The sequence below is a fragment of the Amblyomma mixtum genome, chromosome 9 (assembly GCF_055824585.1).
Source record: "Amblyomma mixtum isolate Tamu chromosome 9, ASM5582458v1, whole genome shotgun sequence".
Taxonomy (NCBI): Eukaryota; Metazoa; Arthropoda; class Arachnida; order Ixodida; family Ixodidae; genus Amblyomma; species Amblyomma mixtum.
The window spans coordinates 58,836,117-58,862,570 of record NC_143020.1 but is presented as its reverse complement, the minus strand read 5'-3'; the positions used below and the strand labels follow the sequence as shown (position 1 = coordinate 58,862,570).

Genomic DNA, 26,454 nt, shown 5'->3' with positions numbered 1-26,454 from the left:
AGGCAGACGGGCGTTTTTTTTTTTATCTCGTTTGCATTGAAATACAGCTGCCGCAGCCGGGATCAAACTCGCGAAGTTGGAATCAGGAGCCGAACGCTAAAGCCACGGTTGACCTCTACAATAAAAAAAAAATTGTACGCGCTGCACGTTTTGTGACCGGTATATCATTTCTTGAGGCGTACTGGAAGCGAGCGCCCCACCTTATGATTACTTCAAAATAAGACCACGCCACCAGCTTTCACACTGGGCACATTATGGAGAGAAGAAATGAGCGGTGCTTCTTATATGTTCGTCCCATATTCTGGAATATTGGGTTCCCGACTTTCCACCAAGCAAACCAGTGTTACAAAACAAAATATAAACCTCACCGATGGGTGGCCGTCCGTGCCGGAAGTAGATGGGGTGGGGCTCGGATGCGTGGCTACTCGCACTGCCTGACCTGGCGTCGGATGATATTGGAATCGCGCCGGCACTCATCCTTTCCTCCTTTCCTGCGGCAACGAAAAGCTGCTGTCAGAATATATTACCTTCACGGTTGTTCTCTGCGATGGTGAGAATCACTTAACTGAATTAGGTTAAATTTAGTGCCGAAATGATCACACACGACTGGTCTCTATTTCCTAGCCTCTTGGGCCCGCAGGTTTAGCGCAATGTGCAGACGTTGATAGGAAAAGAAAATGATAAATCGCCTGCCTGAGCCCTGCTTAGAGCGAGGAATTTTGGACACTTAGTTCTATACACACTATGAGCACAGGAAGGGAAGCACTACTATTGCGAGTTCTTATCCCTAGTTCTTTATATTTGTCTTGCTGCTCCGTCCCTGCCGCCGTTAAATCAGGTCTTCTCAGGCCAGTGCTTTAAAATTTTCTACATCTTTCCTCATTGCTCACCCGGTGGGAACTAGCATTTGGCTTTCGTGACCTTGTCTCAAAAACGTACTATGTCCTCGCATGCAGGCACCTGCAATTCACTTCGCGATGCCGTGAACGTAAGGAGAAAAGCCGAATTAGATAGGCTGTATTTCGCCTTGCATAAGAGAAAAGGATTATCACCTAATAATTTATGCATTAACCTTATTTTAAATCTGATCGGTATCAGAAATTTCTTCCTAAAACCCTTAGAAATTATACAATTCCTGAATACAGGTGTACAAGGATTCGGCTCGCTCTGGCCACTGTTAGGCGTCATGGTGAGCTTGGTTGGCATTGGTCAAGGTGTTGCTCTCTGTCGAAGTTGTGGAAATGGGCACACAACCCTTAAATTACAGGGTTTTGAACTGCAGTAGAGTCTTTCCTCAGCAAAACTTTATCATAAAATATTTCAGAAAGATATTCCTTCCGTGACATCCGCATTCTAAAAACCGTTTTTTTTTTTTTTGCCTACGGTGTTCACATAGCGTACCTCTTTGTATAATATCCTTCCTCCCAGTTGAAAGCAATGGTGCCCTAAATTTGGTGCTGCAAGGAGATATTGACCACAACGACAGCACATTTAACTGTGCCTGGCATAGGACAATGGCTTCTTCGTAACTTGATTTACCGGTGCCAACAAGCGCTAGATTTACGCACCTCTATAATTCCATCGCAATACAAAGATCAAGTTTGGAGATCAACCACGCCCAGAGACCGGTACTATGCTTGATTGTGTAAGTGCTGAAAATTATAAGGAACAGTTCTCACGAAGCGTCCTGGCTGCAAAGCGTAGTCAGCGTCTTCTTCATCAACTTCCCTGATGTGTGCCCGGAGTTTTGGCTGTATTCCGGAATATTTGGCAAATAACAGCTAATTCACCTACCTTTCTAGTTAATAAAGAAATACCAAGCACGCGACTACACAGTTAAAAATGTAAGATGAAGGGGAACGTGTATAGATACAGGCGACTTATGAAAGTAAACTCACAATGAAGAATTAAAACATCAACAGTGAAGGCTGATTAGCGTCTCCTAGTGATTCTTGGCCGATCTCCTAATTGTGGGCATTAGCCAATTCTTGCTTAGGTCATCATCACATCATAAATAGTAATCCTCCCAGATTAGCTTCCAAAGGCCTCAATAAACTTCTTAATATCAGAGTGAACAGACATGTCCACGCTTTTTGTTACCGCTATTAACTCACGGAATGATTTTCGACAAGCGTTAGTATACCACCGCTATTTCGAGAGATTTCAGCGATTCATTAAAGTTATTTTTATTCTAACTTAAGCTATAAACGCATTTGATTCTGATATTGCACGCATTCTGTCATTGAGTTCATTGTTTATTGAAATTGGTTTTTGATTAAAGAAAAAGACGCAGTAACTGGCATCATCATCATCATCATCACATCATCACCAGAACCACGCCGCAATGGAAGGAATAAAGGGGGGAGTGAAAGAAGAAAGAGGTGCTGTAGTGGAAGCCTTCGGAAATTTTGACCACCTGGGGCTCCTTAACGACTGACATCGCACAGCACACGGGCGCCTTTTGCGTTTCGTCTCCATTGAAACGCGGCCGCCGCGTTTGGGTTCGAACCCGGATATTCAAGATTTTTGTTTTCAATATTTGAATTTTTCTTCTCTTAAAGGAACAGTCTTCAGACAGTCGAAGAATGCCTTTTCATCTCTTAAATTAACGCTTATGCACGCTGCCGTACCATATTCTTATTCCCGAAAGCGAGGTCTATTCAACCCTCTCTAAAGCTAACCAGTGCATTTTAGTAACGCTCCTTCTGACGTCAGTCTCATAGTACTGTTTCGAACATGTACGTTGAAATTGGCAACGAATAGATTGAGGAATGTTATTACAAGGAACTGAAATCGTACCGGCGTCAGCATTAAAGCGTTTCTTCAATTCCTTGTTGCCTCCTAATTGTTTTACGCGTCAGTTTTTGTTGAGTTATAGCTGTCTTTAAACGCGCGCGTGTTATCCCTTCTTGAGCCTTCAAACACGTTTCCTTAATTATCACTAACCATTGCCTCCAATTCTTAGCATTGGGTTTAGGTGGCTATAATCACTTGTGATGCCATCTTTGAAAACTTCTTCTAGCTACTTTTCAATGCTGAGACAAATCATTTGCACCAAAAGGTAATGATGGTGGTGGAAAACGTTTATTTGCTCTATTTTACAATGTTTTCTTTGGCGGCTTCAGATGGAGTCTTCCATCTTATCATCAGGGTCGGTTCCCCTAGTCCAGGGCTCCGCTGAGGGTAGCTGCCCTGCGTGCACGCCTTACTAGTCCTTGTTTGACTTTCATGATGTCGCTGGATAGCATCCTCTCCCACTGTTTCGCACTCGGCTGTTCTATTATGGGTAGCTTGTCTATTTTCTGGCAAGCCCATGTGGTATGGTATAGGGTTGGTTTGTCTCCACACCACGGGCACTCGCTCTTGTACTGTGTGGGGTAGATTTTACTTAGGATGTTTAGGCACGGGAATGTTCCCGTTTGTAACTGTCGCCATGCTACGGCGTCTTCTCTATTGAGTTGTTTGTGTGGAGGCGGGTATTTTCGTCTGATACCTCTGTAGTAGTTAAGAATGTCTGTATAGCTTTGGGCTACCGGCTCGGGTTCCTCAGCAAGGTCGGGATTGTTGGATGCTCGGTTTGTTGCCTACCCTCGAGCTATCCTATCCGCCTCCTGATTTCCCGTAATGTCGCTATGTCCCGGCACCAAAACTATCGTGTGTTTCGCCTGGTTGTTTTCGGCTTTGCCACTTGAGCGGAAAATTCGGAGCGCGCTGTGGCTGACTCTGCCGCTTAGGTAGTTGCGGCATGCAGCTTGTGAGTCGGTGAGTATGGTTAAGGACCTGTTGGATCGGTAGCCCTCCGCTGCCGCTAGAGCCACGGCTGCCTCTTCGGCCTCGACTACCGTACAGTTCCGGATTGACACGCTGGTGATTTCTTTTAGGTCCGAATTGATCACCGTTGCGAGGTGTCCCCATTTCTGACACACTTTTGTGTCTCTTCTACTGCATACGCAGCTAGAAAGAAACTTTGCTGCTTGCTGTCTTCGGCATTCCGCTAGGATTAGCATCATGCAGATTTTCAACCTTCCCTCGAATATACGTGTTCCTCCTGACGTAAAATACTGTGCAATTCTGACGTCCAACGTTCGCGTGTGCCTTCTCAAGTACGCATGACAGCTCTGTTCATCAGTCACCCCCTCTCGGAAGATTTAAGCGGCCGAGGAAAAAGAAGACAGCCTACATTTTTGCGCGCCACAGAAAAAGAAGTGTCATCGAGGGGACGCGACAGCGTTGGATGCGGAAAAGGCCATTTTATCGGCTCTAAAAGAACTGAGCGGCCTGACAGCTACGTAGTTCGACCTTCGGTGCAAGTTAGCGACCGCAACGTGTTTGTCATAAGCCGTACTGGTCAGTGGATTGGCGGAGAACCACAGGGAAGTGAGCTCAGCTGTGCGCTTCTGACGTCACGAGAACAGGCAGACTGTCGATATGTGTCCGGGACGCACTTTGAGACGTCGATGAACCAGGACAATCGGGTCTGACACTCCGCGGCAGGCTGGTGACCACGGAGCATTCTATCATTGAAGATCAAGGGGGGTATACTGGAAAAAGTCAAGCATGCCTGCAAGTAAGTGAAAGTTTTTGTTTATCTTTGGGGCATTTAAGCTTTCTCCCGTGGAAATCAGTCTTCAGTTCCTTGGGCTGGTCTTCTGATCGCAAACAAGTGTGATGCGCGTAAGCATGTCAATCGAGGAACGCATTCAAGAAAAACAATTTCGTGCAGCAACTGCAATGCAGGTATGCGCCATATAGAACCCTGTCACTTCATTTGCACCGCATTTCTGAATACTCATGACATTCAACACAATTCTGGCGTATTTAGCGGCTGGAAGCTTGGGGTCCATGAGTGTCTTTCGCTGATACAGCTATGGCCAGCTGTGTGGGTACTTCTATGAGCAGGCACAATGAGATAGCAGGGTACGCAATATTAAGATGTTCATCAGATTCAGGCATAACAGCAAAACTATAAAATGTTACCATTCTCGCTATGCGTTAAATAGTCTTATCTTGATCACAATGCACGATGCATATTAGCCTTTTTGATGGGCCGTTATTGGCTAGCCCTCATTATTGTTAAGAAACGCGAGATGCGGTGCTGTCGAAAGGTTATTTCTGTCCAGGTGAACCGGTACTTCAAAGGTGGAACCTTTTTAGTGTAGATTTTGAAGCTAAATTGGGGCTGAAACGCTGTTTTCGCAGGTGCGATACTGAGAGTTTCCTGTTTGCACGATGCGTAATTAAGACGACTGAAATTTTTACGTGGTTACTATCCGTGTGTGATGCAATTAAGGAAACTGTACTGAAGGCCTGTTTTTTAACATCAAGCTAGTTTGATTATAGCTCCCATAAGTTATTTCAGACTCCGAATATCCCAACATTAATTAACCGGCCTTCACTAAAGTTAGTTTTTGGCATACGTTTTCATGGCCCAGAACGCAGTCGATGAGCACTTGAAGATTGTATTTCTTTTGCGAGTGTTGCCGGGGTACTGAAGATATACCGCGAAATAAGCTTATTTCTTACGTAGTCCTCTGTACGTCTTCGTTGATAGTTCTTATGAGGACGTGGTTATATAGGCGTAAGAGTAATCTCAGCATTTGTATAAAACAGTTTATATGGAAGTAGAGATTTATGCCATGATAATTTTGCCGTTGTACGCATGTGAGGATTACCTCCGGTCATCTAAATGTGTCTGCAAGCAATGAATACTAAAATGCCCTGCAATATTGCCTTTATTGAACAATAGTGAAGACTCATTGTAAACATGACTATTCGAAGATAAAATTTCACCTAGTTTTCATTTTGCTCTTCAGTAGCCGCTATTGCTCCGCAAACGCTGAAGTTAACAAAACAAAGCTACAAGCACGTTCAGATTTTGCTGAACCGTGTGGTATCCAGCAGTTCTGTTTATATAACCTAGGTGGCGCTAGGCACGCGCCCTATCATGTCAGCTGACACATACATTTGTATATAGATTCATCATGAACTGCAAATAAAGGAGTTGATCGAAGTACGTGGCGAGTGCTTGACGTGGCGGTTCCACGGCTACTCCGGCGTAGTCGGGCCGGCCATTTCCCCAACGGCAAGGGATACAACAAAGCGGACGCTTCTGCAGTGAGCGGCGGTGTTTTGAAGCCACAGCAAATGCGAAGAGGCGCTCAAAGTCATGTGCGGAAAGCTTATTCGGTCACGCACCTTTGTGTTTGGTGAACGCGCCGCCAGATCCTCGCTGCGCTACCGGAGCCTTCAGCGTATGCGGATTATAAGGATGACTATGTTGGTGCTGAGACCTTTTCAGCAGCACGAAGTTCAGCCTGCAAGGCGTAAAGTGTTGCAGTGAATTAGTACGCTTTATATAGCAGCATGTTTCCGGTGCCCGAGATGTTTTTCGTTATCATAACCTCCGCACGGCGTGCTAATGACCCTTGAAGATCGCGCGTATGGAGTTGAGCACATGCGGTAGACGAGGAAAGTGAAGGACACAGACAGCCTCATGCAGTGTAAACGGTCGTGGAGGCCAGTGTGTGGAGGGTTTTCCTTTTAGAGGGCAGCTCACTTTTGCATTCAGTCAATGACTTAAATTCCCTTGTCGCTTTTAACCCGATAGAGTTAAAGGCCTCGGTCTCCAGGAAACCCGGTGTCGGCGCTCTCGGTGTCGGCGTTCTCTGCGTCGGTGTTCTCGGCGTCGGTGTTGTGAGTGAAATATCACGAACATGGCCCCCACAAGTGGCCCCCAGAGTGGCCTAGGTCACGTCTCCTTGCGGCATCCTCAAAACCCGCCCACCGCGGCAGCGGGCACTTAAATTAAGGATTGCTCACTCGGGAAGAGCAACCAGGACCGCACAAAGCCCACCGATGAAACCCCCTGCCATGGCAGGGAAGTGGCGCATTGCTTAAACGCTGCACCACTGCACCCGGAGGGGTCTGAGGGCTCCCAAGTGTCTATAAATGCAGAGTAGAGAATGACCTTTTCCCTATATGGGAAATAAGCCACCACGCTTTCGCGACATACCCTTAAAGACGATCACCAAGTGTAACTGGTAACTCATGTCTTAGTAATATGCGAGGTGTATATGCACGGTGTTGGAAGTAACCGATGCAGTTGGTAGTGTCCCGTCACTTCCAATGGCCTTTGATGTGATACTTTTCCGAAAAGGGTAATCACAACATGCAAGGTCGCAAAATGTGGCACGCTATCGTGTTTGCTGTACTGTCGTCGCCTTCTTATTGCACATAAATACACTGAAGAAAAATGCATAGCTGGGCGAGTTGGTAATAATAGTTAATTTTTGGTTCGTTGACGACATGGACTAGTGTTGTCCTTGTTGTCTTCTACTTTTGTCTTTCGTCTCTTTCGCGCTGTACCATCCGCATTGAACTGTTGCGCATAACCGTCCTTTCGTGAAACTAATTTTTTTTATGTATTTGTGCCACGTACCATACTATTCTCTTGACGTCCGTCCTTTTTTCATCTGCTGGCAAGTCCATTCAAGCTTCTTTTGCTTTTCTTAATGCAGCATTTATGAGGATGTGGCCCTGCATAATGTGCTAGCCAATATGTGCTGCGCTTGAAACGTTCACTTACTTACCCACGGAAATTTTAAAGGGGAGCTAAACTGCGGATCGTCATTCGCGGGGCACATGGCTCATTCGTCATTCGGGGTACATGGCTCATTCGCGGGATACATGGCATTCGCGGGGTAAATGGGTTGGGGTGTACTCCATTAGCCGAGTCCTCTTACGCCTTCGTCTTTGAGGAGGATTGGCGCACGGCAGCTTGGAATTCCCGCCTTTGCACGTGCAAGATGTCGATGACCTTTATGTTAGGAACGCTTCAAACTTTGGATCCGCTTTAATTGGATGAGCGATGCGTATTCATGCGTTAAACTGGAGGAAGCCTGCTTTCAAAGCAAATGTTTTGTACTGAAAGCGATGTTCTGAATTTTACATTGTTCCAGTAGCTGGAGTAGGCGACTGGCGTTCGGTGCCCAGAGTATAAAGGGGTAATTCATTTCAGCCGCTGGTTTTCGGGAGTGATTTTTCCGCACGTGAGCTCCCCAAAATTGTTCTGTCTCGTCTACTTGCTGGCGACATCACTCTTTTTTCTCTGCCTTCTCTCGTCCTCATATGTGATTCGTTCTGTTATAACCGCGTCGGTGGTTATGGATTTATAAAAGTTTTGCAACTCCGGCTAGTCCTCTATTGACCGTTCTATGGGGCAAACTATTCTGTAGTGCACAAGAGCCTTTGTCGCTATCCACGTCAACATTTTGGTTTGCTGAGGCTATCTCGCATCAGCAGCTGCCGAAGAAGAGGAAGGATGCACGACCTCCACGAGACCTTGAAGAAGAAGAATCCCGTGGTTGGAGCGCTTGCCTCGCATCTCAACGTTCACCGTTCTGCAAAGATTTCCCAGCGGATTCAGGGAACTTTCGCATCAGGCCCCCAATCCTAGACTCCTTCGGTTCTTGGCGGCGTTGATCGAGTCTGACGTTGCCAATAGTCTCGAGGTGGCCTCTCTACCGACTTGTGGACAAGATGACGACCCCGCCACATCTCAGCCTTCGTCCTCGGCCGATGTCAAGTTCTCAACCCACCCTGGAGTTCTGGCTGCGGCCCGCCACAGCGAAGATAGTACCGTGTGCCTGCGTTAGAGCCAAAGAATTTCTTCGCACTCGGATCTTGAAGAAGACTTTCATCGCCGCCCGATGCATCGTAAAGCGAGACTTGAGGATGGCGCGAGTCCAGCCAGGATTCGCAACAGTGAGCTCGAAGGTTATTCGCGGTAGGTGCCCTTTTTCGCGTGCGAATGGCCTTGGCGTAGGTGGCTCCCAGGCGTCTGAATCTGATTATCCGATTGCTAAAGTATGAGCGTATGCTAAAGTATGAGCGACAATTAATGGCGCTTGTCAGAGCCAGGAGGGAAGAGATGGTCAAACTCTACAAAGTCAAACTGCTTTTGGTCGCTGGAATAGCTAAAAAATGAACTGCAGCACGAGAGGCTCGAGAACTTCCCGAAATGCATCGTCCGTCCTTCGTTCTCATGCTTCTCTTGTAGCCATCAAACTCACACACTTAGTTGTATTCGTGCTCTAGAAGCGTTTCGCCAATCTCCTGAAAATACCAATGGCGCACCATTGCAGTATCCCAGTATATATATATAAAATATTTTTTTTATTGCAAGGTGAGCATACTGGGTGTATCGAGGCCGACGCCTAAATGGGATTGCGCTCGATTGCGCACTACCTTCTAGCTGCTATGTTGCATTTCTGCGCTTTCTTTTGTGGACACCAGGGTTGTTTTACTGTCATCATCTTCATGATTCGCTTATCAGTGTTCCGTCAACCTATATCAAGACTACAGCCACAGTAGCAGCTTAGACGCGATGTTGAAGGCTATCACCTGTTGGATTCATACAATGTTGCGTACCCGCAGTACTGGCGCTTGCTTCGTACTTTCATCTGTTGTATTACGCACTATGCTTTCCCAACAGGCATATTCTACTGCCAGAGCAAATGAAGTCGTTGTGCTCGACATATACCTAGTTTAATTTACACTCATATGTGCAACTACCATCTCCTCGGTTGCTTAGCTATTCAGCGTATAAGTTCGCCGTAAACACGAATACACCCATATGGGAGTAAAAAGTGAGTAAAGTACCTTATAAGAGAGTGCGCTAGAGGGCAGTTTACTCGCTTTATACTCCTTTCTGTTAATAGTGTTGGTGGAAGCGATGGTGCAACCTCGCAAACGTTATTCACCCTCCAACGAATAGACTCACATTTTTGTTGAAAGTTTCGGCAAGCGATAAAAGCTTTACACACTTTGCTTACAGAGAAACCTGCTGAAGACGCGCAGGCTGACATTGGTGATGATGCCACTGCCGACGAGCCCGATGCAGAAAGCAAGAAGGTAAAAATGTTTTCGTGCACCTTTGTTATTTGCACACGAGAACTGCGAGAACATATTCAGTTGTCCGGCATAAAACACGGCGTTTCTGCCTATCAGAGATCCTTGTAGCGTATGCAGTTCAAACTCTCGCACTATAAAAAATTGACAGGCTATTACGAGAGTAGGTAATGCAAAATTTGAGCGCAGCTCTTCACGCACTGGCATGGGGTGTATCACGCTGCTAGCCACCCTCTAAGATATTTCCGTAGTAGCCAAGTTCCGGTTGTCCATTTTGCGGTTGTCCGGTTGTCTTGCTCTCACTCTGGCAGGTGACGTTTCGCTCTGCAACTACCCGCCAACTTGCCACCTCACACAGGCCGTAACGTGCTATAGCCTATAGAGATTCTATAGACTTCTATAGGCTTCTTTGCCTTCCTTTAGATAATTATTTTTGTGTATTCATAGTCTATAGACTGACTATAGACAAAAGTTACTACAAATGTATGGCCGCAAATCTATCGGTTGCCTAAAGATAGTTCTCTAGGATTTTTCCATAGAAAGTCTATAGACTATAGACAGAAGTCTACGGATAGTCTATAGACTGTCTGAAGAAAGTGTGAGGATGCGCCGAAGACGCCGACGACAACGCGGAAAGCACGAACCGGCGCCTAAAAGCTCCACTCTAAAATATTCTTCTGCGTTACAGACAATTACTTGTGTCGTGAAAGAAATTCAGTGCAAGAGAACCGCCCTTTTTATCTCTCGTTGGCCGAGTAGTGTTGGTCGGATTCCGCCTCGTCTATATTGATTTTTATTTCCGCGCACAGCAGTAAATGATAAGAGATAGGCACAATAGCCACGAGACGGAGACCGCCATAGCGACTGGCCACTTATTTTCGAAAAGAATTATACGCGGCATAATAAATACCTCGCTTTCATCTCAGCGAAAGAAGAAAGGAAGTAAATGTAGTGAGAATTGAAGAGAGAGTATTGGCGTGCTTTTACTGCTAATGGTTTTAAAATCGCCTTTGCTTGTATCACTCAAATGTGTGGTCCTGTGGTTCTTAATTCCTGCCACGTCTTGCGTGTCAAGATTGCGCCAGGTATTCACGGGTCAGTTTCAGCCAAACTTTCGCATACCTATCAGCTTGTGCATAAGTTTCCATGCGAATTTGCCCGCGTGACGCCAGTCGCACGCCCATGCATATGAATGGTTTTATATTCACCCAAGCCCGTGAGCGACAGGTGAAAGCTCGCGGCAAATGTTTAATAGCGTAGTTAAGTAATGCCAGTTCTAACCACGTCGTCGTACGGCCAAGCGCTCACCGCGCGGGGGCACCCGTCGGCAGGGTTACGTTGCTATCAGACGGTAAATATTACTCCACAAGTAAAGTTAACACTGTGAAGGACTCTCATATAGAATTAAGCTGGCAGGCTGTTTTGCGGTCCGCATTTCTAGGCTTACATCCTAGGGCCCCTAGTCATACATTTCTTCACCGCCTGCCAGTCAGTCAGCCGTGCTGAGCTTACTTTCGAGGTGGCTCATGCATATGCTAGCATCCTTGTTGCATAGAGCTCGCCGGAAATCCCAGTGCAACGGAGTGTAACATCTTACAAGGGGCACCCTTTGCTTCAAAATAAAAGCGCTAAACATAATCTGTATCCAGCGTCTCATCTGTCGTTGCACGGTGAGTTAATGCAGCTTTATTTGCATGGATAATATCATGCAACAGATGTAGTTAGACTAAGAATTCATCCCAGGTGCGGCCAACTGTCCACAAAAAGACTGACAAGGCTTCTACCTCAAGCAAGAAAAAAGCACCGGAAAAAGCGGCGAATAAAGGCCAAGACAAGTCCGCCAAGAAAAAAGCAGAGAAAGACAAGAGCGAGCTTCCCAAGACCAGCAAGGACAAGCCAGACGCCAGCAAACCGGAAAAGGACAAAGCGGATAAAAGCACGGTTAAGAAAGGAAAGCCGGTAAAGGGACCAGGGAGCAAGGGCAAACAAGGCAAAGAAAAACCGGTTCACGATAAGCTGGACGAGAATGAACCGGAGCCTGTTGAACCTGAGGAAGCGGCCGATGCGGATGATCAAGACCAACTCCTGCCTATGGAGGATATTCCGGAAGGTGACCACGAGACTAAGTCAGAGAAGGCCAAGGCAAAAGGGACATCAAAAGCGAAGAAAGGCACGGCGGCTTCTGCAAAGAAAGGACAAAAGGGCGGCAAATCCGACACCAAACAACCCTCGAAAACAACGGCGCTTGAGGACGAGGGACACGAAGAGGAGGACACCCAACGCAAGGTAGGATCCATTGTACTTCATTCTCATCCATTGTAGATCCGCGATCATTGCATTCTTCACATGAACCACGTCTTACCGGTGGTCTACGGGGTCTGAGGGTAGATTAGCTGAACAGTTCGTAGTTAGGTTGACTTCATGTTTTTATGCGTGTTCTCAATGACCAATCATAATAGCTCTATATACGACAGTGCAGGTAGTGTCAGAAACTTGCATGAACAGCTCAAGCTGCAGCTTTCCATAAATAGGTCTAACAGTTCATATAAGTTCTTTTATATCCTGATACGCTATCTGTGTGACGACGTGCTGGCGTTTATCTAAACTACAGACTGTGAAGAAACACACACAATCTTAATCAGCTACAACAGCCGAATATGACACCCAGCAAATCAGGGTCTTTGGCAAATGCAGAACTTTAATTAGGCCGATATCATCGGCTAGGAAAATAGCTGTCACTTTTAAAGAACAATCCGGAAAAGTAAACACCGTAACGCCTTCAGGAATCTGGTACATGCATTCTAATCACATAAGTGAAGCCAACGGATGCTCATCGTTGACAGTATGACAGCTTTACTATTTCGGGCCATGAAGTGAATTGTTAAGTACCCAACACGTGAAGTATTTTCTGATGTTCTTCACGCCACTAATCTTTAAGAATCTTATATTGTCTCGCCATGGGCACCCTTCATTATCCGTCACCATCATCATCCCGCGTTTGTTCCAGGACCACTCCGCACTCCTCTTGTCTCTAAACTTTACATATATCGTTTTCCTTTCCATAGCTCCCTGCGCTTTCCACAATTTAGATTGAACCTTTTTCGTTATCCCCCATGTGCTGCCATCTACTTTCTTCTCGAGGGACAGTGGTAAACTGCCATTATTGATCTCAGAAACCTGCAAAGGCACTTCACCCCATTCTTAAGTCTCTCAGTTATTTCACTCTCGTGGTATGGGTGCGCGTTCCCTGCCTACCATAAGTAGATGCATTCCCTTACCGTTCCCAACGCCTGACTTCTTATCTTAAAGTGCTTTTTCCTTCCGAGGCGGTTCAACATTAGATGTTATGCATATTAAATTTTAAACGCACCGTTCTGCATTCCCTCTCTAGGTCCATGGTCATCCTCTGAAACACAGAACCCTTAGTTAAAGCAAGGCGATGACATCCGATGTACAAGAGTCCGAATGTAATAGAGAACACGTCTTTGTATAAGTTCCTTCCAAAACGTCAAACATGCATCACTGGTCAGGTGGATGTCTCTCGTGTGCCCACACGGAACTCGTGAGCACGCTTTGCTTGAGAGCGTCGCGATACACGTTTTTCCTACTCGCGTGCACCGTCCATATTACTGCTACTACTACAACTAATATTAGTACAACCACTACCGCAGTCATTAGTAATAATAGTACTCCTATTACTACTAATGCTACCAAACCTACTGCTAAAACACCCACTACCGCTACTACCATTATAAATACTCCTACCACAATCATTACAGCTACTGCTGCTAGTACGACTACTATTACTACCATTGCTTCTACTACTAGCACTGCCACATAAAATCCTAGCACTACTACCATCACTACCACTACTACTGCTGCTACCACTGCTGCTGCTCCTACAGCCGCAGGGACTACTGTCCCCGTGAGCACAACGGCGATTGTAAAAAAGAAGAGTGCGACATTTTACAGTGGCGAAAGGAAGGTCACACGAGAACAGGCGCTGCCCTGATGTGTCTTTCCTTTCGTCCCTCTCTAATGTCGCGCTGTTCCTTTTTTAAATGACATATCAACTCACCAAAGAAAGTGTTCTAACACAATGGCCATCACTTCAAATTTCCAAAATTCAGTCGATAGACGTGTGTGTGCTTACATCCTCCCCGGCACGTGTCTTTGTTGTCACCATTCAGAAACCGGCCAAAAAGCGTCCATCGCAGTCCAAAAAGTCTGAAGGAGGGAAGGCACGCGACAAGGCTTCCAAGGCTGCCTCAGGCAAGAAATCTGCAAGCAAAGTGAGTTGCTGCACACTTTTCGTGTACGCACGTGTGGCCACCAAAAACTGTTTCAGGACCACGTTCTTGCCTTGCCGTTTTGGAGCGTAAACGATGTATCATGGTCGTAATGGACACTATTTCGTTCTACGGCGTTAAGCAGATGCTGAGAATCGGAGTGACACGCAGTTTGACCCCGCATAACGGTGGTTAAGAAACCCTTGATTGCACTTTTTCCCAGCCTCTCCTCTGGTTTTCATTAATCCATTAAAGCGTGTAAACGTTCTAGATTTTGCTTGCGCGTTTTTCATTTTTTGGAATGGTGCGCAACACGTTACTCTTCATTAATTTTGTAATCCCTTTAGATAACTGACAACTGAATTCTCTATCCTCTTTTGATGTTTCGGTTTCGACATTTAGCAGTGCCTAGGATCTCCAATTTCAATGCAGGCCATGGAACGCTTAAAAAAGCAGCAATATACGGCTCCTGTTGATTCATTTCTTTTCCGGCACATGGGGAAGCCTAAGATATATGCTGGGAATTAAATTGAGTGGAGCGTATATGGTGTTTTCATTTTCCGCTCTCGTTACCTGTACTGAACTTCCTCGTCCTGTTCATCGTTTGGTGTTTCAAAACAACTTGGAAACAAAAGGGAACGAGAAATACCGCTATCAGTTATTTACCCGGCTGAGGCCAGTTTTATGTGGCGAATTTCTCTACTAATCATCGGCGCATCATTTCAAAGACAGAACATACAGTGCACCCCGATTATAGCGAACTTTATTAGGATGGCAAAATGGCTGAATATATTGATAATTCTATATATCAAAAATGTGAGTACATAAGCTTATCTGGGACCCAGAAGAAACGATGATTTGCATCCGCGCTAGTGACGCGCTTCTTGCAGCGACATCCCGCCCACCGACATGCTGGTAGCACACTCCTAGTTAATCGCTACTGACCTTAAACCGGCTTGGTATCGATTCCACAGCAGATGTTTTTTGTATCTAGCCACTACCTATCACAGGATCTCTGATCACGTTACCAGTAAACTATAAAAGAATAACCACTCATTAAAATTTAGGTAAACTTCGTTTCGCAACGCTTCGACAGCGAACCGACAGAAATGCGTCATATAAGGACCGCAGCTAGATTTTAGTTAGGCTGGCTTTACCGCACTACAGCGATGTGGCGTGGAAAATGAGCAGAAGAAATTGAAGGCCACACTCCAGCTTCTCCCCAAAGCCACCTGTTCACTGGGTTTCACACCGCCAGCACTCCCAGCGGGGGCCCAAGGCCACGAGGGTGACCCGTCTCCGCGCGCGAAAAGTTTTCGAAGAGCGCCGTTAAAGGAAGAGCGACTGGCAGAGCTGCGGTGGGCAGTTCGATATATCGAACGAGCTCTGGAAACTGATTTCGATATAGGGCGCAGGTTTCCTATAGCTTCACACAGGATTTTCAATGGGAGAGAGAGAGACTTTAATCAGGAGAGGTCTGCCGGGTTTGATATATCCGCGCTTAAATATATACGCTTTTCGTGCCTGCTCTCCCAAAAGCGAAGGGCCAGTTTGCTGCTTGTAACGCTGCGCCACATAGTACGAGCGCTAAGGAGAAGTACTAAGTCACGAAACGCGGACAGTGTTCGTTGTAGGCTGACGTATATCCAACGTGCCTGAAGTAAAGGCTACTAGCCGAAAAATGAGGTAACTTTGTTTTTCAAAAAATAAGGGGAAGCGTTTCTTGCTGCCTGAGGAAAAGGGCCAGTTGTTCGTTTTTTTTCTCTGTTTTTATTCTTTTCCGTACGAAACGTACTCTACGTCGTCAGCTTTAAGGATTGAATGCCGACTTAAATGACACGCTATGCGCCTTCTCTTCAACGTGTCGCAGGAGACCCTCAAGAAGGCACCGAAGAAGCCAGCTGTGAAGCCACCCAAAAAACCGGACAAGAAGGTGAGTGTCCCAGAATTTTTGCGTGCCAGCACTGGGAATATAATTCTTCCATATTTAGCAAAGAGCGCAATCGAGTCGGCTTAAACATAGCTCAGGTAAGATGACTCGAGGAGTTATAGGGGCCGGTATAACCATCACCATCATCATCAACCTGACTACGCCCACTGTAGGGCAAAGGCCTCTCCCATATATCTCTCCAAATAACCCTGTCCTTGGCCAGTTGCGGCCACCGTATCCTCGCAAACTTCTTAATCTCATCCGTCCACCTAACTTTCTTCCGCCCCCTGCTGCACTTGCCTTCTCTTGGAATCCACTCCGTTACCCTTAACGACCAGCGATTATCTTGCCTTCTTACTCCATGCCCTGCCCAAGCCCATTTCTTCCTCCTGATTTCGACTAGAATGTCATTAACCCGCGTTTGTTCCCTCACCCACTTATCCCATTTCCGATCTCTTAACATTACACTTATCATTTTTCTTTCCATAGCTCGCAGCCTTCTATGAACAAACCCCCGGTGTAACCGTTGCGTCGTAATTTACTTCGTACATTGTCTCCCCTGCAGACACTGCTGACGTCACCACTGGATGACGTTACACATAATGTATTACTAATTACTAATAATGACATTACTAGTTAAAGGCTAATTACTGATTAATGACTAAACACTAAAAAATGCTAATTAATTGCGCTTGCTAAGAGCTAAGAGTGGAACGCGACAGCGTGTTGTAGCCGTGCCAGGGAGTCCACGGAACGCCACCATTCGTTCCGCGCGATGCCTTGCCCTTTGAACGCAACGCTTTTTGAAGAAATGAAATGTCGCAGTAATTCTCTGTCATCTCGGTGGACACCTGAACCGCCCTCTACAGGGAGGGGGGAAGTCGGAGTGAAAGTTGCGATGTATTGCATTTTTAACTGTCATGAAGTACCAACTAGCCCGATCAGCCACACCTGCATGTTATAATGACTCAACAAACCAGCGTGTTTGAAATACGCCAGTGGTATTTTTGTCATGCGTAGATATTCCATTAATGACACTCTTACAATGTACGTAGCGACAAACTTCAGGTTTGATTCTGGCGTTACCCATCTGTGCATTTTCAGATCCTGCGCAGACCGTCAACAAGGTTCGCTGAGGAGACGAGCGTCAAGGAAATGAGCGCCATCTCGGGAGGCGATGCTGGACAGGTGAGGCCCGCCGTTTAACCCCCCCCCCCCCCCCCGTCCTCCCCAGTACACACACACACTCGTAAAACTTGGAACCTAAGAAGCTTCCCATACTTTTTCTCCTGTGCAGTGCGCGGTTGTGGCTGTGGCGGCTGTGCTCTTTGTCGATTTTTACCAGAACGTGTTCAGCTCTTGCGGTAAATTACAAGGACCAATATAAATACCAAGCCCAAGAATGACACGCTCTTACTACATTACATCCACCTGAAAGCAGCGTATTTTCGTCATGTTTTTTAGTGTGCTAGTAGATAAAAGTAACGCCACAATGACGGCATCTTTAACTCTTCGAAAGTGTCCTTGAGAGAGAGCAATCACTGCAAAATTACTTGCCCATGAGCAAAACAGGTTTCAGTTCACTTCTGTCGTGATCTCAAAGCTTCGAACTGCGAGCTTCTTTCATTAGTCAGTATCTTCTTTTGCTGGAAAAAGCCGGATGAGTACGTGGACAGAAAGAACTGTAAAGAACCAAGCGTACCGGGGCCGCGCCGGTTTCCGAAGGTTTCACCTTGGAAACTTGTCTTCAAGGGTGTCTGACAAGGACATGTGTCCTTGTTCGAACGAGGTACCTGACTTGCGCCCACGGCCACTTTACCTGTGCGTTTGGTTTTAACTACGGCCATTAACTTTCTGCATACAAAGACGTTGTAAGTGCGGCACAGACTAGAAATATCGCGTAGATATTCTCGAGATATTTTGAGTGTTACAGTTCAAAATTACAAGACACAGTGTTTCCGCGGCATAGCCTACAGATGAATGAACAGTAAGTGTTCTTCACCATGGACACCACTTTTCGGGTCATCGCCATCCCTGCGGACATTGCGCATGCAGCATGGCGTCGAAGGGCAGCCGGAGGACGTCCCGCAGCTGCCCGATGATCAGCGCACGCTGTTCTTCGAAGACGGTCTGCGGCGCATCGACGTCGTGCTCGCATACGAGGACCACGGCAACCCGACCCACGAACGCTACCGGCGCATCTTCCAGGACAACCTCGAGGAAGAGGGCCTCGACATCGAAATCGTCAACGGAGAGGTGAGCCATGGAACAGCTGATCCAAGGCATTCCACGCTAATACGTGCCACATTCCTGCATCTGGCATCGACTTGTTTCCGCACAGTTCCTAGCAGGCCATCAAGCTCATTACCACCTTCCGCGTACAAAACGGTCCTCTAATGTTTGTCTCGTACTGACGCAAGCGAAACCACGAACCGCACTGTCCACGCAGGACATTGGCCTTCCGAGAGTTCTTCTGGATCTAATATACGGTCTGAACGATAAGCCCTTCAGAGCAAGCAATGCTCTCAGAGGACGTCAAACGGCTGAGAAAGTGAGCGGTGGATGTCGAACGATGGGGGACCAAATGCTCGCAGTTTGCAACGTGAAAGGCTCCGTTGCTCTCGGTAAGCCTGCACTTAATAACCACGATGGTTGGCGACTCCCACACTAAAAATATTTCAGTAATAAATTTTACCTGTTGGTACGTAATGCCTATAATTTTTACAACTATGACGGCACATTCCAAACTAGTTCTGATTAGTTCCAATTTATGGTGTGGTGAGGTGCCTCGCACAACGGGGCGGCTAGGATGTCAGGTGGGCACTCGACCAGTCAAGTTCCTTCATCGTGTGCCTGGCGCGGTCTGTGCTGTGGCGCCAGCGTAAGCGAGAGGAGGCGTTCACAACAGTAGAGCGCGCGAAGACGCGCATTCATCTTTTGCGAGCACGGTCATTCGTCCAAACAAAAGAAAGCATGTCACGAGTGGAGGTCATTTATTTAGGATGATGTCCTGGCACTGAGTTACATGGTTGTGCCTTGACGCAAGCATTGCCTATCATCACAAGCAAAACTCACGTTGGTAGTGGGCTGTAGTTAAGAGCACAGTAGCTTCTGCAGTGCAAATCAGATCGGGTTCGTGTCCTTTAAACGTCTGGTAAGCTCGCCAGAAAAGGAAGTGCGAATGCTAGAACATGACCTCAGGCGCCAATTAAGGATCCTTAATTAAGCTCGTTTGTGAAGAAGCAATGGTCACTTGTCCACGTGGTTTCAATGTGATAGCGTTAAATTTAATGACGTAGCATTAAACGCCTCTTCTGGGAAAAAAGCCCAGCGGCGTCCGGGCCGTCTATTGTAAAATTGGCTGATTGGTCGACGAGCGTTTGTCACGTAATGAGACAACATAACATGACCGAGTTGGCCGGTGCTCTGGTCATGTGATATGGCGTAGTGTGGCTGCCGGCTAAGCGTCACTTTGCAAGTGCGCTTTTTTCTGTGCGGATGTGTCTAGACAGTTCCACGTGTCAGGTTAGAATGCAACCAGAATCAATGCCGCGTTGTGTCTACCGTAGCTGAAGATCCCCACAAGCGGAGAGGGTGACCACGGAATTATGTCGCCGAAGAGGGTGTACCGGCTGCTAAGCGCATGTGGCGAGCAGCAGTGATAGAGTAGGAGAAGCAAGCCAAGGTGACTTCAGGCTTTAATGGTGTCGCATTCTGAGCACGAAATGTAATTGTTTCCTGAAGTTTTTGAAAAGCAGGACACTATTTTGGTTAAGCAGGGCAATATCCTAGCGCAGGCGATGCCACTGCTTGCATTGTGTGTAGTTCAAAAGCACCACTGCAGAACCTATCTTGTTCGCAGGACTCGTGGGACGGGTATACGTACTTCGTGAAAGTGCACGCCCCCTGGTCCGTGCTCTCCAAATTCGCCGAGCAGCTGCACATGCGGATGCCTGTGAAGGTACGCGACCACGGGAAAAGAATGAGAACCATCGGAAGCGCTGCGTCTTTCGGTCCAAGCATTATTCACTAATAAGAGTAATCGAAGAATTCCCCCTTATTTCGGTGTATGCGCACTCATGTGAAAAAGCGCCATGTTTTGCCAGTTACTATGCTTGTATTGAGACAGAGTGGTCTACGTCTAAGGCATTCTAGACGTCGTGTTTATTCAGAAGCCGTGCAGTGCGGTACACGTTTCGCAGCTCACCATGCTTCCTTGGTGTACAAAGTGCATTTAATTATCACATGCTTAAGCAATAAGTTGTTGCACCGACTGACTTTGCCAGGATTTGAACCAAAATACATTAACCCTCATCTCTAACGCCCTTTTATTTCAAACATCTCCAACATATATCCCTAAAATTTAATAGGTTTCAATTCGTAATAGTCCACCAGAAAAAAAAGCAACAAGCAGAAGATCCTCGTGGTTACATAGCCAAGATACTGACACCAACCATTCTTTTTTTTTTCGTCTTCTCACACAGAAAAAGGGTCCTGCCATGGCTTTCCCCAAGATCAAGATCAAGCCTGGCGAGAAGCCTGTCTTCCCAGACATGAGAGTCGTGAGTCTTGAGACTCTTTCTTTTATTTTCTGCAAAGATGCTGCTGTTACTTCATTTGGGGTAACGTGTATTGTTTTCTTATGAAGTAATGGGCTTCATGCACCCATGCACATTCAAGCTGTTCATTGTTGCCCGTGAGGGGTTTAGTAGGCTATAAGAGAATACATGGGGCTCATCATCGATTGAAGTGATGAATTGGTTTCAACGGCCCAATGGTCTTCTGACGGATGACTGTTGTTCATGCGACCTTTTATTTTGCAATGACGTAATTAAATGAGGGCGATGACCTCGAGATATCGTTGCTGAGAACAGGAACTGGAGGAGGGCATTAATCGATAACGCTTTAGAAACTGGCCGCCTGCACACCTTGTATCCACATTGTGCTCTCTTAAGTTACAACAGCACTCTAGCTTCGTTGGTTATACGGGTTTCTGAATTCCCCTTAGACTTGCACCGTAACGCTTCGAGCTAATTAATTTCTTGATACTGTCACGAACTAGAAGACGACAAAGTTGGCAGAGTCGCTGCACGGATGGCTTGCGCGAGGCTCGCTGCCATTAAATCATTTACTCATCATCCGTCACGTCATCCTGTTTTCATCTGTTTGCCGTCTCGTAACAATATTAATGATTTTCATAGCTTTCATCTGTTCAGAAAACATCTGCGTGTTGCACTATCTGAGGCAATAAAATGAGACCCTTTTCAGCGGCGATCGCAAACTATTCCAGGCTCTCGCAAGAGGCTAAATGCAGAGCTCCTGATTTTCGCGTTGTTCTGCAAAACTTCGAAGGATGCCGCACGTATGTTGGCATTTTGAAGAGCATTTGAATGACTGGTGTGCCCCATCATGATGCTTCAACGCCTATGGCGCGTGGATGTCACTGTTAACCTAGCAAAGGCAGCTGCATTTCAAATTTTTCAATAAGGGCGCAACTCATATGCACCTCTGTAAGGACATTTCGGCACACCTTACAAAACCACTACACGGACAGAAATGATTAACACTCTACTACAGTGTGTTTCACAAGCAATACAGCTGCTTGTTTGGATAAATATCAATCAATTCATATTTCGTGCTAAAAAAGAACTAGCGTGAATGTTATTTTTTTTTACATTAATTCAAGTGATCAGTGATCCTGACAGTTATTCCGTTTCTCTAGTCACTCATGCCGGTGATACGCTGTAATTTTTTTCTTTTCATTAAAATTTTTCCTGTTACCTGTTTATTGTATGCATTGCGAACAAAGGGTCAGGGAGAAGTTCATTAGTTTTTTGTTAGCAGGAGCACCTGAAGCAGTAATTCTTTTAGTGGCTTTTCAAACGCTTCAGTAGTTTTCTAACGCTGCACAACAAACTCATTTCTCGGGAAGCCGTCCGTGAAATGGCAACATTAGGTGAATATAAACATAGTTGTTTTTTAGCAGAATTAGTGATTTTGGAACATACACCAGGCGTTAAAAGTATCAGAAGTGTTACGTTACCGATACACCTAATTTAATCACTGTTTGTGTTCATTGCCTCGAATACATGCGTGCTGATTGATTCTGAATGAGCCAATTACACAGTGCGCTATTAAATTTCAGCGAGTGCATCCTGATTTGACAGAAATAACGTTTTTACAATGTTTTGCTCTGTATTCATAAAAATGATTTCGTATTTGATCGTCCGGAAAGTTTAGATACTGTTGCGTATCAAGAAAGACTCCTCTTGAGGAATCTCTTTCTCAGCTCCCTCTACGACCTCCATCGCAGTGTCTCCGGCGCACCTCAATGACTCATATGTTATGCGCCCACTCGTATAGTGATTCAATTCTTTAGGTCTCCGCAGCTGGATGTAGCCCCTTTCGGGAAAAACCACTGGTATCATGATGTTCGCAGGCACTGTCTTGCATAGAAAGTACCTCACAAATCATGCCACGCTTGTTTTTTGTACAGTACATCGTTATGAGATGCACTAATTTGTTTTTCTTCGTTTTTTTTCAATCAGCCAAATGTGCTGATAGTACTTATTAGCTTAATGGGTGCTTTATTATCGATTGATTGATTGATTGATTTTTATTTTCAGGCAGTCTTTATGAAAAAGGCATGATTGCACTAACATCTGCGTGCTAGCTAGTAGCTTGTTAGGATCCATGCAAATAAGTTGAATTAGTAGTAAATCGCAGGCATAACAACAATTATTTACATGCATATAGATGCGCAAGGCTTATTCATTACAATAGAAAAATATATTTTTCATTGTCACTCTTATGTAGAAAGTAAAAATCTGCAATTAAAAGCGATCAACAAGGACCACAAAAACATATCATTCGGAAAACAACAGTCTCAACACAGAAAACAAAAAGTACTTAAAAATACTCTGATTTATAGCATTTTTTCACCAACCTGGGAAAAGAATTGCTCTGATTTGTAGCATCAGGAAGGTCATACCGCAGCTTTGCCCCGATATGACCTATGGTCCTTTCTCCGTCGATGTTTTTTGTGCTCTGATTTTTGCCGGTAATATTCTGAAAAGTTACTTTAGTTTCAGTGAAGGAGCGTTCCTGATGCAGAGCATGGCCTCTCTCCCGTCGCGCAGTTCGAGAGCGACTCCGTGGAGATCGAGGTGGTGGGAAAGGCTCCGAGCAAGAAGAAGCTCTCCCGCCTCAAGTCGCCCTTCCCGTACGACAAGAAGCTCATCCCGGACGAGAACGAGTTCTACAACGCCGAATTCGTGCGACAGAGGGAGGCCATGTGAGCGGGCTCCCTTTGGAGGCGTCCACTGCGCCTTGTTTATAGCCCCTCTTCGAAACACATTGTACAAGCACGTTCACGGACATAATAGCGATGTATATGGAAATTATTGCCTGAATTCGTTATATCATGTTATCGAAATATTGCATAAACGAGTTTTGTATGCTTCATTTGAGTGCTTTCTTTGTAGTCCATATAAATGGTTATATACTCAATATATTCCTCATGTAGTATAGTAGTATAATCACGAAGAGACTGCATATTAGGCCTATGACCTGGGAAAATTGGTATATCGTAAAATTATAAATGAAAGCGCAGGACATGGAACGGCACTAATTAAAAAGACAAGACAAGGTGGGCCATCAACTCTTGACGCATCTTTTGAGCTGCTTTTTGAGGAAAGCTGCAGAAGTAACCTGTACATCAGAAGGTCTTTTTCAAGACGGAGCGAGCCTGGGTACTACAACTGCAGCAAGGAAAAGTTGCGAGTCCCAGTTGTTCAAGGAAATGCAAGGGTTCATCACAAGGGTTGTCACTAAAGGGCTGTCATTATTGAGTTATTCGGCTCATGGCTGCAATGATTGCTATATTGGTTAATGCTCTGACTTCATTGGTCTAGGCTGTTCGGGCATTTAGATAGCCTTGAGTCGTTTCATGTCCAAAGTCGATAACCGTTTATTCAATCGCGAATGGCAGCAGACTCATCTATTCATGTGTGCGATATCGTTCCGTTGTGTTACTGCACTGATATATTCTGGGAAAAAAGAAACATGTCAAGCCGCCTATGAAACTATTGTTTCGGCCTGAATTTCTCCATGTAGGGGCTTGACACCATTGACCCAGGACAGGAGACCAGTATTTAATAAAGAAGCTTACGTCATAACGTTCTCTCAAATCTTGTGTGCGTGACTGTCATAAGAGGAGACTGATGGTCGAAGTTATTGTTTTTCAGCCTCACATATTTTTGTAAAAGCCTGAGTAATATTCCGCAAAACGTTCCCGCCCCTCGGCGAACAACTTCGTACTCCAGGCCATCTTGCTAAGGTGTCCAGTGTTAGGGGTTGGCCGGAAGGCACCTCGAAATGGCGGCAATCTGCGCGTACACGTTTATTTACGCAATATTAGTATGCGCACAAAGATGTTTCCAGCATCCTATCGATGTGACGTTCAAGCCGACCCCTTAGTTTCGGAAAAGTAAAAAAAAAAAAGTTTGAATGTCGCATAGTGTGTCAACGGAAGCTGCGAGCCGCCAACTCGCAATTAAGGAGACCGATGCAACACATGCCTCAAACCAAAACAGCAGCGGTGCCGTCATACATGTCACAAGATAGGCGCTTACTCTGCTTTCCCCAGTATCTGACGCATATTTCCGCGACCTAAAACTGAGGTGTGATATCCCACAATTTTTGACAGCTCTGGGCGCAAGATAGCGGCTCCTTTAAAATCGTCCATGAATGGCCGGTCTCGTCAGGTCTAGCATGGGTTGTCACACGGATAAGCCAACTGAGAAAACTTTAATTCCACGACGACTCATCTAAAATACGCTGTCTATGCGTGCTTAGAGAGCAGCTTGCCGTCAGACATTGTTACAGCACCATAAAGTAGTAAAATAAAAATGTACAACCAAGAGGGCGAGCCTTCGTCCATTTCCCTCACCGCGCAGGTACCTCATCGGGAACAAGGACACCTTCTTCTCCCAGGCGGCGCGCAGTCGCATGGCGTGGGAGGTGCTCACCCGCGCCAAGTACGACGAGGCCGAGCACCAGAGAGGCGAGTCGTCCCATCACTTTCCCCTTACGCTACGCCTAGCGACGAGTTGCACACCCCGCCAAAATATGGCGTGTTCCGCTAACACAGTATATCATGCTCGTAGCGCTAACCAAACACAATATTCGAAGCGGAAGCACATCGCACCAAAATATAATCCCCCTTGCCATAGTGCTAACATGTGGCCTACAGATCTGGTAGCCTTCTGCACGAAAGATATTTGGGAGACATGAAGCAAGATATTAAGGATGATTTCTTTTTTTATGTGTGTTGCATAGTCTAAGATGAGAACATTATTAGACACCAGGAGTTTTGCAATCAAAAAGTTCAGAGAGCTACTCCGAGGAAATCTGATGTCCTCGCCTTCTTTGTCTTTTACACGTGCGCACTCGCAAGCGAAATTTTACGGAACGATATAGCTCAATTTCATCTAGTCTTTGCAGCTGCCTGGAATACGAATAAGGAGCCGTATATGGAGTGCGAAAATTACAGAATGTCTCAGCAAGCATCAAGTAATGCTGCCCTGGACGCGAAGAAATTGAGCTTCTTCACTGAATCGTGTTCTATAAACATTCATTGTAGGTGTACAAAATACAGCCCAGCATACAATTTATTGCGTTTGCAGGTATACACAACCTCCTCAGCCTGGGAGTGTACTCGGCAGCGTACCCTCTGCATGATGTGAGTAATCCCACCTTTCATTCAACAGACTTCTAGTCTCCAGCTCGACCCCGTTCTACCCGGCACTCTTTCCTGACAATAACGTCGTGTATAAAGTTGGCAGTGGCTTAGCTCTGCTATGCCAGTATGTACGTAGCGTGAGCAGTGACGTCACATGTCTGTGCGCCGGTGGCAGCAACGGAAGCGGCGAGCGCGCGCGGCGAGGGGACGGTGAATGCGCGCGGTGAGATCTCGGAGAGGCGCGCAGTGACGCCACTCACTCCTCACGCATGCGCAGTATGGTCGACGGAGGGAGCACGCGAAACTGCGAGACTGTGGCCAATGTGGCTCACGCTAAAAAATCTTTTTCTTATATGTCCTGCACAGTAAGAGTTGTCTCGTGAATTGCACCATGGTCAACACGCCTCCTGCCATATGTAGGACACAGGCTGTTAGCAGTCCCGGCGTCTCTGCTGCGCCATTTGAGGCCACTTTCTCTTGAATCGCACAGACCTGGCAAGTAGACGGTGCAAGGGTTAAATATTTCTCCTCCGTGCGCTGTTGTTATTCCCTGAGATTTGTAATATTGCTACCTTATCCGGAGG

At 46.1% G+C, this 26,454-nt stretch overlaps 2 protein-coding genes across 2 annotated transcripts in view; one reads left to right on the top strand and one right to left on the bottom strand.

The window, feature by feature from the left end:
- The window catches only part of LOC149329202 (uncharacterized), a 136,684-nt gene that overhangs the window by 57,450 nt on the left and 52,780 nt on the right, over window positions 1-26,454 (bottom strand). The window contains exons 2-4 of the mRNA XM_089560144.1: window positions 14,063-14,190; window positions 13,280-13,315; window positions 369-491 (exon numbers count right to left, since the gene is read on the bottom strand). Of these exons, the coding sequence (XP_089416270.1) occupies window positions 369-491; window positions 13,280-13,289 (133 nt within the window). The 5' untranslated portion in view covers window positions 13,290-13,315; window positions 14,063-14,190. The remainder of the gene's footprint in view (window positions 1-368; window positions 492-13,279; window positions 13,316-14,062; window positions 14,191-26,454) is intronic.
- Window positions 8,416-26,454, top strand: part of LOC149329203 (anoctamin-4-like) — a 54,295-nt gene continuing 36,256 nt past the window's right edge. Inside the window, exons 1-12 of the mRNA XM_089560143.1 lie at window positions 8,416-8,785; window positions 9,836-9,912; window positions 11,653-12,195; window positions 14,100-14,201; window positions 16,069-16,131; window positions 17,233-17,316; window positions 18,184-18,384; window positions 19,991-20,089; window positions 20,613-20,690; window positions 23,268-23,422; window positions 25,086-25,192; window positions 25,815-25,870. Coding sequence (XP_089416269.1) covers window positions 8,539-8,785; window positions 9,836-9,912; window positions 11,653-12,195; window positions 14,100-14,201; window positions 16,069-16,131; window positions 17,233-17,316; window positions 18,184-18,384; window positions 19,991-20,089; window positions 20,613-20,690; window positions 23,268-23,422; window positions 25,086-25,192; window positions 25,815-25,870 — 1,812 coding nt within the window. The 5' untranslated portion in view covers window positions 8,416-8,538. The remainder of the gene's footprint in view (window positions 8,786-9,835; window positions 9,913-11,652; window positions 12,196-14,099; window positions 14,202-16,068; window positions 16,132-17,232; window positions 17,317-18,183; window positions 18,385-19,990; window positions 20,090-20,612; window positions 20,691-23,267; window positions 23,423-25,085; window positions 25,193-25,814; window positions 25,871-26,454) is intronic.